Below are 16,138 nucleotides of genomic sequence, written 5' to 3' on the forward strand. Positions count from 1 at the left end.
TATTTAGAAACACAATATTCACTAAATTAGTATGTTATTTCAGGATTCTTTCCAAATTCTTTCATCAGATGTAAGTGTGGAACTGTAAGTTAATATGAAGAAATAAAATTTACTAAGTAAAGGGTATATTACAATAAATTATGGCAGTAAAATACATGATCAAGCTCCTATAGTCTTCTTTAATGTACTTTTTTTTTTATATATGGATAAGATGCTGTTGATGTAAACAAAACTATTATTCAGAGCAGGAAGTACTAATTACATATCAATTGTAAGATACACTTTTCTTACAATTTAAGATGGCAATTTACTTGTTTAAAATTGGGTTAAATGTATATTACCCATATTTATCCAGCAGTTTTTATCATCTCCATTTTCAAGAATTCATTTTCACCTTCATGTTACATCTAACAAATACAACTTTATAAAAAGCATTCACGTTTCTACTGCTGGAAAGCACTTGATGTGTGCATATTTGCCAAGAGACGATTCTAAGAAAATAAGGATGACAGGTTGACATATTTCCCTTTCTTATATACTCTCTATCAGTAGTCTTAGTGATGCAGATTTTGAGTGCATCTGATGTACCATCCCGAAGAGCACCCTTCTGTGGCTAAAAGATATTGAGCAACCAGATATCGATGGCTATGGTATTCCAAAGCCATCGATTTCTCGATTATTAGTGAAAACAAACTGTTCTGTATATGTTAGGGAAGTACGTTACGTGGTTGTTTTCCGTTAAGATTATTACTAAATGTATTACCACTCTTATACCGTGTGAAATTAATAATATAGTTTATTAAGCTATTCACCTAAACTGCTCTACATAAGGTAACATTTCAGGTATCTTACCGATACCCATCGTCAGACCATATACTGTTGGGGAAAGAAAAATAAAAAGGGGTACAAATTTGAATACAATTACCAATATTACAATTACAGTTATCAATATTACGCTTACAATAACTAATATTACGAATATTATAATTATCAATATTACTCTTACAATTACCAATATTATGAATATTACAGTTACAATTATGATTTGTAAATAAACAATTCTAGGTTTGAATTATTGTTACAATAGAACCAGATATTAAGCTTAGAAAATACAAAGAGATTAAATTCTTACATTAAGGTCTGTCTGGCAGCAGGTAAGGATTTAAACTCTTTGTATTTACTACCATAAAAAGTTACAGTTACTTGGGCATAGTAGTAACAGTATTAGCCATATAGTGCAAGGAAGCCACAGGCTTGTGCTGCACTGGCAAAAAAAAAAAAAATAATAATAAACACACCAAGTAGATAAGAAAATACAAATTATAAGCTTCCCTCCTCACATAGGTAACTATCCAGTTGACCTTTGAATTTATTCAAAGGTCAACTGGATAGTTATTTGAATTTATGGCCCCTGATTCTGGAATTCTTTATAACAGTTGAGAATTCCACCTTCATTTATTTTATTAATCCCTCTCAAACCCTTATAAACCTGAATCAGGTCACCTCTGAGGTGCCTGATTGCCAATCTCTGTAGCCCACATAATTGGAGTCTTTCCTCATACAGTCGTCCTTTTGCTGATCTTACCATTCAAGTTACCCGCCTTTGGACCCTTTCAAGAAGATAGACATGGTAGAGCATTTTGCGATTCCACAGATGGCAGAACATCAGCTGAACATTGTTTCAGCAAGATGATACTCCTCATTGGGCTATGAATGTGTAACAGTTCCTCAGTGAGCATTTTCCTGGCCGCCTCCACTCAAATCCTGATATAACTTCACTGGACTCTTTTTCTGTGGGGGTTATATAAAGGAGCAGGTGTATCATACACCCATTGCAAATCTGGTTGAACTCTGCAAGCGAATCACTGGTGCAATTGTTTCTGTGACACCTGAAATGCTAAAAAAAATGGTGCAAAATTGTAAAACATTTGGACATCTCCTACATACTACAAAATGGTGCCCATGTAGAAACTTATTACTCTTTGAGTTGTCCTTTCCATTGAAAAAAAAACTGCTTGCCAATATCTTGTAATTCCTGTTATATAATAATTTGTAATTAGGGCCACCTGTATTATATTAAATCATATTATATTAAAAGAAGTAGCGAAAGAGGTTAGCAAACCTCTTCTCATAATTAGGAGAGCATCCTTGGATTCTAGGAAGGTTTGTATAGATTGGAGGTGTACAAATGTCTCTTGGAGGATCAAAGGGAAATGTGAGCAGTTATAGACATGTAAGCTTGAATTCTATTGCAGAGAAAATGATGGAGTTAGTGGTTAAAGAAGTTTTGCAGGATCATCTTTACAGGAATAGAATTATACGGAAATCAAAGCATGCATTTTTTAAGGGTATCCTGTCTGAATAGCTACTGTGATGCAGTTACAGAGGAACCAGATCTAAACAAGGATTTTGACATATGTTTAGATTTCAGCAAATTTTTTGACACTGTTCCACGTGAAAGAAAGACTGCTGTACAAATTGGAGTAGTAGTATGGCATTAAGTTCAAGTTGCTGCTATGGACAGAGGGATGGTTGAGTGGCAGAAAACAAATGGCAGTTATAAATGGGCACTGATCTTCTTAGCCTAATATTGTTATTAATATTGTGCACATTGGCACTAATGATATTAATAGTAGGTGATCTGAGGACTTAACAAATACAGGGCAAATTGGGAAAAGGTTGCAAGTTAGGATTAACTTTAAAAGTGTCCACAATTCTTCCCAGACACTATAGGAGGGAGTACATGTTGAGAGCATTGCCAATCAAGTCAGCCCTGGAGAGACTGTGCAAGCCTCATGAGATTAGAATTTTTTCTCACTATGGTCTGTGCTTGTTAACAGAAGAGATCTGTTTTTGCAGGGATGGGATACACTTAAATAGGTGTGTAAGAATATTTGCTGATGCTGTTGAAGCAGCAGTCAGAAAACTACTGACTTGGGGCAGGAAGATACACAGACTAATAAATTAACTACAGCTGTGGGCAAAAGTGAAAGTGATTCTTGCACTTGCTTCACTGCTTCTATTGGAACGTGCAGTGGCCTGGAAAGTGGGGTACTGGGGATTTCAAGGCCTGCTGTGGGGCATCATGGAACAAGTAATTACATGGGCTGCATTGGGTTAACTAAGTGTGTGAGCAGGTGCATGTATACTTGCATATATGCTAATTCTAGGTGAATTTGAAGTACTGATTAAGTCATCAGATGCAGGCATTGTAGGGATATCAGAGATGTATCACTCAGACATAAAAGATACAGAATTTGAACATGGGGGGGGTTTGTGCCCTTAGTTAAGGAGCATATTAAATCTAAGGCAGTGCAGCCAGTCAAAGTGGGTAGCCAGTGCAATGTTGAGTCAGTTTGGTGTGACATAAGCTCTGAGAAAATGAAAATGAGAGTAGGAGTGTGCTATAGGCCTAAAGACTGTGAGTATAACAAACAACTATACAGAGAAATGGAGTGGGCCAGTAAATCAGAATGTGTTATAATGGGAATTTTATCCAGATATTAATTTGTGGATTTATTGAGTGACATGTTTTCTACAGGAACATGTTAAAGAGGAAACATGAGGAAGCAATACTAATCTGTTTATCAGCAGTGATACTTCATGCATTAAGAATATACAGGTAAAAGACCACTGGGTGGTAGTGATCATGGCTTACTGATGTGGGGTTTACTTAAAAACATAATTACTTTCAAGAGTAAAGGGAAGGGCTTTTGCTTTTATAAGGGTAATTACAGTGGTCTCAGATAGTTTTTAACTTCTATGCAGTAGAACCAGCTGGTGACATTAACAACAGTAAATTCTAAATGGGAAGCATTTGTGGAAGTAATCATAGAAGCCACTACGCTTTTCATACCAACAAAGAAATACTGCTTGAGGCATAGACTTAAATGGATGTCGGGTGAAATAACGAGACTTGTAACAGAAAATAAAAATGCATGGGATGCATATAAATTATCAGTTGATATAGAAGCCTGTTGGAGATAAAAACTAGTCTGTAATCAAGTCACAGAGGAAGTTGAGCAAGCTGAGGCAGATTACAAGAAGCCTTGAATGTAGCTTGTTCAGCAATGCCCAACGTCTTTCAGTATCATTTCAGATCTACAACAACCTCTGTCTGTCTCTGAATAGTATCATTGGTAAAGAAGCAAATCTCTCTGAATTCTTTCTGTATTTAAAACAAATTCAAATGTATGACCGTTTCTAACTGCTTCCCATGCAGTTATCATAAGTGACTCAATTCATTTGGGAGGTGCAATATGGCCTAAGTAGCCCTTGCACCAGAAAATACCACAACAACAGCGAGAAGCCTCTGGCAAAGAATGCAAAGAAAAGCAACAAAGACTTCTTATGTTAAGAGTAGAAGAAAGAGGTTGAATCACGTTGGTCCACTTGATATCAGTGGTTTAACTGTTGATCAGGTTGCTGATGAACTGAATAGGTGTTTTGCATCTACGTTTACACATGAGGAATTCTTTAAGGAAGGAGATGGCAGAAGTTTATCAACCTCTAACAGGGGACTAAATGATTTTTTGATACTAAGAAGAAAGTGGAAGAGAAAATGAAGCTAAACATAAAAAAGGCACCTGGAGTGGGTGGAATCTATTCATTTATATTAAGGGAGGCAGTAAAAGAGGTAAGCAAAGCCTTAGCCATAATTATGAAAGCATCTCTGGATTCAGTTGGAGGTCCCTAAGAACTGGAGATGTGCAAATGTGTCAATTCACAATGAGGATCAGAAATCTGATGTGAGTAATTAGAGACCTGTTAACTTAACTTCTGTAGGGAAAATAATGGAGGCACCTGTTAAAGAAGTGCTGCAGAACCACCTAGACAGAAATGCAATTATACTGCAGTCATAATGGATTTGTTAAGGGGAAATCTTGTATAACCAATCTGATTGGATACTATGAGGCAGTAACAAAGGAATTGGATGAAATAAACAATTTTGATATCATATGCTTGGATTTCAGGAACGCTTTCGATTCTGTTACACGAAAGACTGCTGTACAGATTGGAGCAATGAGGCGTTACGGGCAAGTTACTGCCATCGATCAAGGGATGGGGTTGAGTGTTAGAAAACAGAGTGTGGTTATTGATGGACAGCTATTTGTGGACTACTGTTATTAGTTGTTTTCTATATTTATTAATGATATCAATGAGAGTATATCAGGCTTATAGTCTTGCAGCTGATAGAAAGGTTGGCAGGACATAATAGAAAGTGAATAAGATCTGTATGTACGGTAATTGTGCAATCAAATATCAAGTTCTCTCAGCAGTGCAGATGGGTTGCCAGGACTGCTCATGGAGTTTTTTCAATGATATACAGGAACTTTTTTTTAGCAGATATAAGGAGTTAATTTATCCCATTGTACTAGATAATGGTTAGGCCACATCTTGAGTATACATACAGGACTGGAGGCCTGATTTTAGGATGTAGAACTATCTAGAACAGGTGCAACGAAAGGTAGCTAGATCGGTGAATGAAACGAAATTGTGGTCTTGTCAAGAAAGACTTCAGTTTTGCAAATTTCAGCATCTGGAGACCTGGCACCTACGAGAAGATTTAATTAGGATGTTTAAGGCATAGAATGGATTGAGTAAGCTCACTGGTGATGGCATTCAAGGATGATTGCAGGATAGATGTGCAGAAATTTGCCTTCAAGCAGCAGGTGTCTGATTGTTGGAACAAACTTCTATCTGTTGTTGTAGAAGTGAGTAGGTTGAATACAGTTAGTCCCCGAATTACTTAAGCCTGAGTTACTTAACTTCGGACTTAGTAAATTTTTTTGGCAAAATCATAAAAATACTTTCTATATAATTTAAGAGTGAAGTCGAATGAAGGAACAATAAGTATAAGTTTTTATTTTCGTTCCCATACAAACTATGTTGGAAAATAACCTGCGGCGTAACTAGAATCTAGGTAAATAATGAGTTAACATTTCATTTTCTACTTTAAAAATTCTGAAGAAATAATCAATAACGTGTTTGAGACAGCTGAACTATGTCGAAGCGCTTCAGAGAAACTGTTACGTTTTCAAGCCATGTGGACTGTGTCCCATTGACTATTTCTCTGGAGAATTACACTCCGGCCCTTCTTCTCCACATCTTTTCCTTCCTTTCTTTCTGGATTGTAGAGTCAGTTCGGTTTTGTTTGAGAGTGAAGTGAGAGCTTTTGTTTTCATTTTGTGTATGATATTTGTTACACTTTGAGTTATTGTGAAGTTGAAATTCATGTTGTCCAACCATTTTCAACGACTTCGCATCAAAATAACATCATGTAGTGCACGCTTCATTTGCATGTCGTAAGCTGTGACAGCATCTCTTGTAACTTAACCCTATGAAGTTCTTTGCAGAAAATTATTTTGACCGTTATCATGGTGCTACCTAAGAGAATAAGTGAAAGCGGTACTACTTACTGCTCTTGCCCCCAGATAGAGTTTTTAATTCTTATGCTATATAACTATTTTTCTTCATTCTTCTGAGATATTATGTGGTTTTTGTAAATTTGGCATATTAGGGATGTAGCAGCAATATTTTATTGGTCATTCCCAACAGACTGTAAATTCGAAGAAAAGTTATTGGAGGCAATATTAAGGTGTATGGGGAATTTTTTTTTTTTTTCTGATGTTTTATAAGCTTGATTTGCCACTACTAATATTAATGTTGTTAATGAGGTCCCTTGGGTTTCAGTTTTGGGATCCTTATTGTTTACAATATTTATTAGGATATTGACCACAGGTCACAGGAATCAAGGCATACATACTACTGCGGAAGGACCTAGAAAATTTATATTGACCACAGGTCACAGGAATCAAGGCATACATACTACTGCGGAAGGACCTAGAAAATTTAGGCAGATGGGCTGAGAAGTGGAATTTAAGGTTTTGATATTGGTAAATGCAAGGTACAGAACCAATGAGCTGTACTAGCAGTCTTTCTGCACTGCATAGAGAACTTCAGCAGTAATCCGAGAATAGCGTACTAATTAGGTGGTACCACACTCAAAATGGTGAAGAATGAAAGGGACTATAATTATATAGTCCAATATTAAGTTCTCTGTGCAGTGTAGAAAGGCTGCTAGTACAACTCATTGAGTTCTGTCAGTGATGTTAAAGAACTTGTCCAGCAGGAACAAGGAGGGGATTATTACATTGTGTAAGGAAATGGGCCCGCATCTTTGAGTATTGCATACAGGTATAGAAGCCTCATTTTAAGAATGATGTGGATCTCTTAGAATGGATGCAGAGAAGTGCAGCCAGATTAGTCAAAAATACAAAGGAGTATTCTTACCACAATACACTTCAGTTTTGCAAATTTCATTTCTTGGAAACTAGGCACTTTCAACTAGACCTGATTGAAGTGTTTAAGGCTTTAAATGGATCAAGTGGCACCTTCGTAGCCAAGTGGGCAGGAGCAGCAGTGCATAGTACACGCTTCTTGATTAGACCGGGGTTCAAGCCCATGACCACCGCATATCCCCAGAGCAATATGGCCTTAGTTGCTCTCCTAAAAACCAAATAACAACAACAATCAAATGGATCGAGTAAACTTAATAAAAATGGTATTTTTGATCTTTCTTGGACAACATACAGAAGGGGGATATAAACTTAAACTACTGTCTTGTTGTGGAAGTCGGAAGTTTGAATAAATGTAAGGAATTTAAGAATTAGACATATTAAATCAGGATGGACGGATGAAATTGTGAGTTTTTTTTTTTTTTTTTTTGCTGAAGAAGAATTAGACATTAAGTTGGAATAGATGGAATGGAATGTCCCTCCACCACCATTGCTGCTATCTAAACTTGCTTATTTTCGTCATTTGCCACTTATACAATTACTAAATGCTACAATTCAAGTGCTATATCAATTACTAAAGGTTGAAATCCCAAAAATGCATAAAAGAGGTCATAAATTACATGCACCAAACAATCAAAATGCTTAAATTGATGCACTGAAGAAAAACCTCCTTAAGCACTTGCAAAATTTTAACTGATCAGAGTCAAATTGAAGACATAATTTAAAGATGAAATATTCAATATATATGGCCTTAGTTGCCCTTGTGCCCTTAAGCACCAATACCAATTCAATATATACAAAATGACATGTTAATACCTAGAAAAATGAGCTGAACACTTCAAGAAATTCAAATTTATGGAATGGATGCTTTAAAAAGTGCACCAGTTTGGGAGGAATTGTGTTGAAATTCATATGGAAATTTAAATGTATGAAAACTTATTATTTAAGTCAGTTTTCTTTGCTTGAATATTTAAATTTAGAAGATTTGAAAGAGAAAAAATAAGTGATAAAAGAGATCTTTTTACAGTCAGTGGTTATAATTTTTCCCTGAAGTTTGTATTTCAAGAGCAGACCTTGGAAAAAAATTGAAAAATTATACGGTTTTTTGTTTTGCCATTCTCATGTAATGGAAAGATTTAAAAGAATATTTTCAAAAATTCATAAATCACTATACATAACTATTATAGTTGGCTGCATCTCAACTCTGCCATACCAATATTGAATTGTTATAACTGGATTTTACTGTTCCATATTCTTGTGATATTGATTGGTGTGTGGGGAGGGGAGAATTGTGTAAATTGAAAGAAACTCTTTCCCCCCAAAAAAGGTTTTTAGTTTTTACATAGTTTCCTCTCTCTCTCTCTCTCTCTCTCTCTCTCTCTCTCTCTCTCTCTGATATATAATCTGTTCCTTTCTTGGAACGGACTTATTTTATAATAACTTAAACTTTGAAATGAAATTTCTAGTTTTCTGAATTTGCTAATACAGCCATTCCCCGACTTATGTAATATTAGAATTTTTTTTGTTTTTGCAAACTTTAAAAATCGCGGAAACGTACTTTGCATCCTGAAGGAATAAATAGAGATATTATAATGTTGAAGCAATAAAGTTTTTTTTTTTATTTTTTATTTTTGGTAATTCGTTCTCAGACCTCAGAAGTTGAAATTTTCGCTATGTAACTAAGCAATTTCTCTCTCTCTAAAAGGTAATTTTTATAATGGAAATTGCACCACTTTCATCATTATCATATGTTCCGTTATAAGAATTGATTTTTGAACTCCTTTGATATTTTTCTAAAACACATTTCTGGAGGTCACTACCATAAAATAATAAAAACGATTTGCACTTTCCGGTTTATTGTACTCTTATGTTAGTGCAATCTATTATAAACATCTATTGCATTGAATTAGGTCTCGCTGCTTCAACAGTGAATGCTATTTCAAAGGACAGTGTACGTATAAAAGAACTTGTTAAATGATCAACGCATTTAAGATCAACAATGATCACAAAACAGCGTTCAAGTGCTATATCGAAAATGGAAAAGCTATTAATAATATGGATGGAAAATCAGATTCAGAAGCAAGTGCCCCTGAGTCCAATGGCTATTCAAGCAAAAGCCAGAAGTATTTATGTAGATATTAAGGATAAGTACGGTGAACCCCAAGCCAAGTTTGTGGCAAGAGACAGGTGGTTTAATAGGTTCAAGCATTGTGCTGGTTTCCAAAGCATTAAAGTATGCGCGGTGAAGTTGCCAGTGCCGATTCTGCAGCTGCAGAGAAATTTTGTGATGTATTGGGGAAACCCCTTCTAAATCTGCATAGCCCTCAACTTCCGCAGCAGCGTGCTTATCAGCTGGAGAGTTAATTCTGGCAACAATGCTCGAAAGGTAAAACTTGTTGACGTTATACCTGTCTCCTCTGTCTTTTTGTAATTTTGTACACTTTTGTAATTTTTCCATGAGATAAAAAAAATGAATAAATAATTCTGTTTACATGTTCATCGAACATTTCTGTTTTTATTCAATCAAATTCAGTGTGCATAGTTGTGAGTGCTGCATAAGCATTTAGGGAAATTCCGACTTATGTAAAATTTGACTTACATAAGAGTTCCATGGAACGCAACCCTTACATAAGTCAGGGAGTGGCTGTACTATGCTTTGATTTTTTTTTTTTTTTTTAGATAAATTCATTCTCAAATAAAAAAAAAAAAAAAAAAAAAGTTTAGAATGTTGATTTTTTTTTTTTTTTTTTTTTTAAGTTTTACCCTTGCTACAGACAAATATTGTAAATCCAGCAACCTGAGGACCAGGTTCTTATTGGATATTAGTTTTTTTGCAGATTTCAGGTGATCATATTGCTATATTTCTGTATTGTACACATAAAGAAAAGAAGTGTACTATACATGGAAAAGTATCATTTTGCACTACAATAAATACAAAATAAATTGGTTCCCCCTTCCCAAATATACCATACATAGTTGGCAAACCCATAGTTATTTTGTCCGGTCTGGTGTGGTCTAGTCTGATCAGTTCTGGTGCTAGCAGCTTATTCCTGAGTTCAGCAGAACCTTGAAACATTGCCAACCTGTGTTATATGTATATCAATTTAGTATCACTTCACTGAAATCCCATGGTTTAGTATTTTTAATAATGCCATTTTTTCCCACAATTGATAAAGACCTGTTTTAGATTTTGAACAAACACAATTTTCTCATCCTTGATTTCATTTAGGCAGCATGGTTTAAGGACAGCATGCAGACTAAAAATACAGGTATTTTTAGTCTGCATTTCTCCAAAGATGCTGTTAATATTGTTATACATTCATTATTTATTATGCTAACATAATGAATAATGAACTTTAAAGTGTCATTCATTATCTTAATACAGGATAAATTTGAAATCATGTTTATCAGTCTGAGTCTGGTATGAAATCTTTAATTTCATGCCTGTGGTTCTGGTCAACTGACAACTCATCCCCCCCCCCCATAATGATACCAGCATAATTACACCTCAACTGTACAAAGCATACTGAGTACAGGCAACACTGGCGATACACATGTTGACCTGTCTAACAATTTGTAGTAGTTGGTGTGATGACGTTGGGAGTGTGTTCTGATGTGAGGTATTAGTTTCACACACAGATTGCATTTACTGTTTGATTTAGCCTTATATGTAACTGAATCAGAAGTGTGACAGCTACTCACAAGAGTTTCATAAGTGGATTCCGTCACCTATGCAGTTTGGCAGTAGGCAAGCCTATAATTTTGTGTTGTAAATATCTACTTGTTGAGAGTGAGAAAGGAAGGTGAAAATGTAGTTGGAATCTTTGCGATTGAACTGTGTAGTCTAATCTAATTTTAATATATTATTTTATGCAGGGGTTGAATGAATGGCTGGAATATTGACTGGCAAAAGGTGTGTGTGTGTGTGTGTGTGTGTGTGTGTGTGTGTGTGTGTGTGTGTGTGTGTGTGTGTGTGTGTGTGTGTGTGTGTGTGTGTCTTTTAAGGAAAAAAACTATTTGCCATAAAATGCATTGATCTCATATTGTGAAGAAGCAAGTTGCCAGGAATAGTCTTGGTATTTCACTTGTATTAAATTAAAAGCATCACTTCTCTGCAAGGAAGACTGCATTGCTATTTATATGAAATATATGCCTACAAAATACTGCATATACCTGAAATGCTTTGAATTTGTTTGATTATTTTATTTAAACAGAACATTGTTTATCATGACAATTCATTTCTCTCTCTCTCTCATACAGAAATTTAAGTGAATAATAAAATATAGTATAAAGCAACGCTGTGATGACATTATGTATTTTAATTCTTATATTGCTTCTGAGTAAAATTTCTTGCCTTGATAATTTTGAAATCTATCCTTATGAAAAAATATAAACATCATCCATTCTGTAGTGAGTGTTAAGTGTTAGCTCTTTTATTGGTATCTGTTTTAGAATTCCACGTGTGTATCAAAAGTAGTTGAAGTACTGTCCAAAGGAGATCAGTGGAATCTAAATGAGCTGCCCATTTTACATGTCACAAATGAAGAACTTGAGGTATGTTTTCTTTTTAATTTTTTTTTAATAGTAGATAAGAATTTTGGTTTTAAATAAAATTTGATTAAAAAAATGTAACAGACAAAAATTCAAGAAAAGCAAGTGCTGTGATTTTCCAAAATTCATGCAGTCCCAATGTGCCAAGCAAGATTTAGTGATCAAGCGATTCTCAGATATCTATACAGTGCTTCCAAAAATATATTTATTAGATTTTGTTTGATATTCACTGCTTCCTTTTTTGTTATAAGGCAGCTTCTAGTTCTAATAACAATACACCACAATCCAGAAAGGAAATTCGACTTTCTGTTTTCTCTTTTTTTTTTTTTTTATCAGCTACTTGGTTACTGATAGCACTGCTCCTTCCAGATGGTAGGACTGGAAACCATGGCACGTAAATCCAGTCCTTCATGGTGAGTAATATAATCACTTGCTGTTATTTGTGTACAACTATTTCTTCCATGAATAGACTATTTCTCAGTAGATGGCCTGCCATGGCTTTCCTTTTGCTCCCAGTATGGATCTGAAGATCATGATAAAGGATTACTCATCTTCTAAACTAGTGCCTTAACAGTGAGGCAGCGCATCCTCCTAAACATGTCCACAATTAGCAGAGATATGCAGAGACATAAAGTGAAGACAAACACCGTATACTAGCAAGCTTGGTACAGACAGTTAATAACAACAATAGATAGTTGAAATAACTTGGATATACTATAATACAAACTAATATAACTGCCCTCTCTAAATGAATCATTTGCTCCTCAGACATGATGGTTATTATTTTGTCAGATTACTGACAAAACAAAGTACCGTGAGCTGTGCTACTTTTGTCAATGAACAACTGATGACATAATTTTGGAGATCTTTACAGGAAAACAGATATGGATACAGGCAATTCATATTTTCAAAAAAAAAAAAAAACTTATATTGGCTGGAGAAAACAAGACTTCTGCTGTCTGTAATTTGATTGAAAATATCCAAAAATAATAATAATAATCAAAATAATGGCTAAATTTCTCCAGTGGAATTGTTGCAACAGAACTGTAATTAAAGATATTGATGGCCCTTATCACAGAATTTTGCATCACATACAAGAAATTCGTTGGGTCAGATATATACACAGTGCAGCAATTTTAAAATGAGAATGATTATGTGCTACTGCTACCATCTACTAGAAGTAAGCATGAAATGAAAGAGTGATTTTACCTCGAGCACCACAGTCAAGGTCAGAGGAAATTTCTGCTATTTCAGAATGTGTGAGCCAAACTGTGCATCTCACCTATTTCTGTGTTGTGGAGGGACAATGGAACAAGAGCAAACATCCGGTTTGGTGTTCAACTGGACAAAAGTGCTATGGAAAACTTTCAAATGATGAAGCAAGTGTATGGAGAGAATTGCATGTCTCATGCTTGTGTGAGTGGCATAAACATTTTGTCCGTGAAAGAGAATCATTTGAAGACAATAACATCCACGCTCAGCAAAAACAATTTGAATGGAATTCCACAGTTGATTGAAAAGGTGAGGCAAATCGTTGCCAGTGATTGATGTGCAGCACTTAAAATGATTTCAGAAGATCTGTGTGTTAATAAGGAACCGTTCGACAAATAACCCAGGATTTGAAAAGAAAAAAATGAAAGTCTGTGCATGGCTTGTTCCACATTGATTAACAGATGTTCAATGACAGGCATGAGTTGAACACCACAGAGAACTCATTGAGACTGCTGAAAGCAAACCCAAGTTCCTGAATTCAATCGTTACAGGTGATGAAGCACAGTATTTTCAAAACAACCCCACAACGAAGCAACAAAGTGCAGAGTGTAAGTTGACAGACTCTCCCAAAGCCAAAAAAAAAAAAGTCAAAAATCAAAACCATGCCCATCATTTTCTATGATTGCAAGGAAACTGTGCACAAAGAGTTCATGCCCAATAACTAGTGTTACTGCTGCCTACTATCCCAACATTCTGAAACATGGGTTGCAGAGAATCCGTCATGTGTGGCCTCAGTATTGAGAAGTTGGCAGTTGGTTCCTCTTACACGAACAGTGCACCAAGTCACAAGGCTCTCACTGTTTGGGTGTTTTTGCCTAGCAAAAAGTCTGCATACTGTCGCACCCACTGTATTCTCCAAACTTCTTTTTTGTTCTAGAAGCTCAAGGCACCACTGAAAGGTTGTTATTTTGCTAGTGTCAACACCATTCAAAGAAGAGAACATTGAATGGTATATCAGTCTCGGCCTTCCACCACCAAAAAAAAAGGTTTTGTTTTTTTTTTTTTTTTTTTTTGTATTTTTTTTTTTTTTGAAGATGGTATAAACGAAAAGTCCCCATCAGGCTTCAGGATATCATCTCCCTTTATGCCTACAATTACTCCCCATGCAAGGATTTAGGACAAAAGCTGGCTTTTTCCTTCGTCCTCCTTCCATATAATTGCAATTTCAGCAACACCTGAATTACACCTCACCCGGATGCAGCCTGTTCCTGAAGAAAACCTCGGGTAAGAGTATTCTTCTGCCTTAAAATAAAATATATAATATTCCTTTAAAATTTCCAAAAGTAGCCTATACTACCCTTTTCAAAAAAATCCACAAAGTTTATTTTAAATCCATAATGAGATCGCAGATCCTCTATAAGGAAAAATTATTAGCATTTGTCCGATTTTATGAAAATTAGCTGGTCTCAACTACCCAAGTTGTCTGTCCAACTGGCACATATATGTATATGACCTTCTTTTAATTTATGTCTGCTCTCCTGCATCCTTCATGAATTCACATGATGTATTCCTCTGTTGTGTCTACATTAGTTGCAAGAGGGCCTTGCCACTCAACAGAGGCAGCACTGTGAAAGTTGAATTGTTTGGAACTGGGTACAGAAAGAATTGTTCACGTAGCAACAATACACTGTCTTGAAAACATCAACTTGATTTCCCCTTCTCCTAAACTGTGGACTCCAGCCTACATGGTAATTAAAAGTGTGCAAAATAAAAGCTGGACTCATTTTCGACACTGTTCCACAAGAGAAAACTTTACACTCTTCAGATATGCCTGAGTGCAGCAAGTATGTCAGAAGTAAAAAGAGACTCTTGTATCCATTTTACATCACTTGTAACCAGGTCATTTAGCCCAAAAGTAGATTGAAAGATGAAAAACATATGTCTGTTATAACCATATAATCAGTTCTAGGTGATGTTGCTAACCCAGCTGCAGTTGCAGATGTTTTTCGGAAACTTATGCAAATACAGTAAGTGCTGGTTATAGTGATCATGTTTGCAAATTGAATTTTGATTCTAATAAACAGAGATTCTGATAAGCAAAATTTGACAGATGTTATCCACAGGCTATAAAAATAAAGATATAAAGCACGAAATTACTTTATTACCAATTAAATGATACTTGAAAATCAGAAGAATATTGTGTACAGGTTAGCAAAATAGAAATAAATTTATACTTCGCACATAGCATAATTAATATACATATTAATTAAAAATAACACTTTGCAATATGATTATAATTTTAAATACAGTAGTCACTTATTTTAGATTGCTTTAAATTATCACTAAAAAGTCTATTTATAGATTTTCAACATTGTATAACAGTCTGTATTCACAATCACTTGCACCAGTTTCTTTCAAAATTGTGATGGTATAGCCGTCCTCCTCAGGACGGCTATACCATCACAATTTTGTCGTTTTGTAATTGGAATTCTTTCAGGTCCATCCTCATTTTCCTCCTCCTTGGTGAAATTATCAGTAATAAGCTGGGCAATTTCTTATCTGTTAATGCCGTAGTAACTTGTAGATTACCATCTATGTCCACCTAATCATTAAACTCCTGTTCTCCCATGTCTTCGGGCTTTTCAACAAGTCCGATATTGTGACTTATTTGACTATCATGAATAATTAATCCACATTTTTTGAAACAGTTGCTAATGCAGGTTTCAGAAACTTCATTCCAGACACTCAAATTCACTTTCTTTTTATTCACTGACCTGATTTTTTTTGGTGGGGGGCAGTAAAATTTAAAACACGATAAAAAAAAAAAAAAAGATATAAGTGTCAATCAATAACAAAGCACACAGCACACACAAATTGGAACTAACATGACATGCGCAACTTTTTATGGGGTAGAAAGTTTATGAAGTTTAGATATGGGAATGCAGAGCAAATTCTGAAATTTTTTTTATGTTTTGTATGTGATTGAATATTTCAGTGAAGGAGAAACACATTTCACCATAATAAGGTAAAAATATACTTAATTCCAGCTATTGATATTATTGCAAATGCAATAAGAT

At 35.2% G+C, this 16,138-nt stretch overlaps 1 protein-coding gene across 2 annotated transcripts in view; it reads left to right on the forward strand.

Annotated features, from left to right (window-relative positions):
• LOC150084235 (WD repeat-containing protein 44) overlaps positions 1–16,138 on the forward strand; it is a 380,944-nt gene that overhangs the window by 39,124 nt on the left and 325,682 nt on the right. For both annotated transcript variants that reach the window (XM_090375960.1, XM_090375961.1), the window contains exon 3: positions 11,751–11,852. In XM_090375960.1, coding sequence (XP_090232086.1) covers positions 11,751–11,852 — 102 coding nt within the window. The remainder of the gene's footprint in view (positions 1–11,750; positions 11,853–16,138) is intronic.

Source organism: Mastigoproctus giganteus, chromosome 6 (genome assembly GCF_048544385.1).
Source record: "Mastigoproctus giganteus isolate SK-2022 chromosome 6, ASM4854438v1, whole genome shotgun sequence".
Lineage (NCBI taxonomy): Eukaryota > Metazoa > Arthropoda > Arachnida > Uropygi > Thelyphonidae > Mastigoproctus > Mastigoproctus giganteus.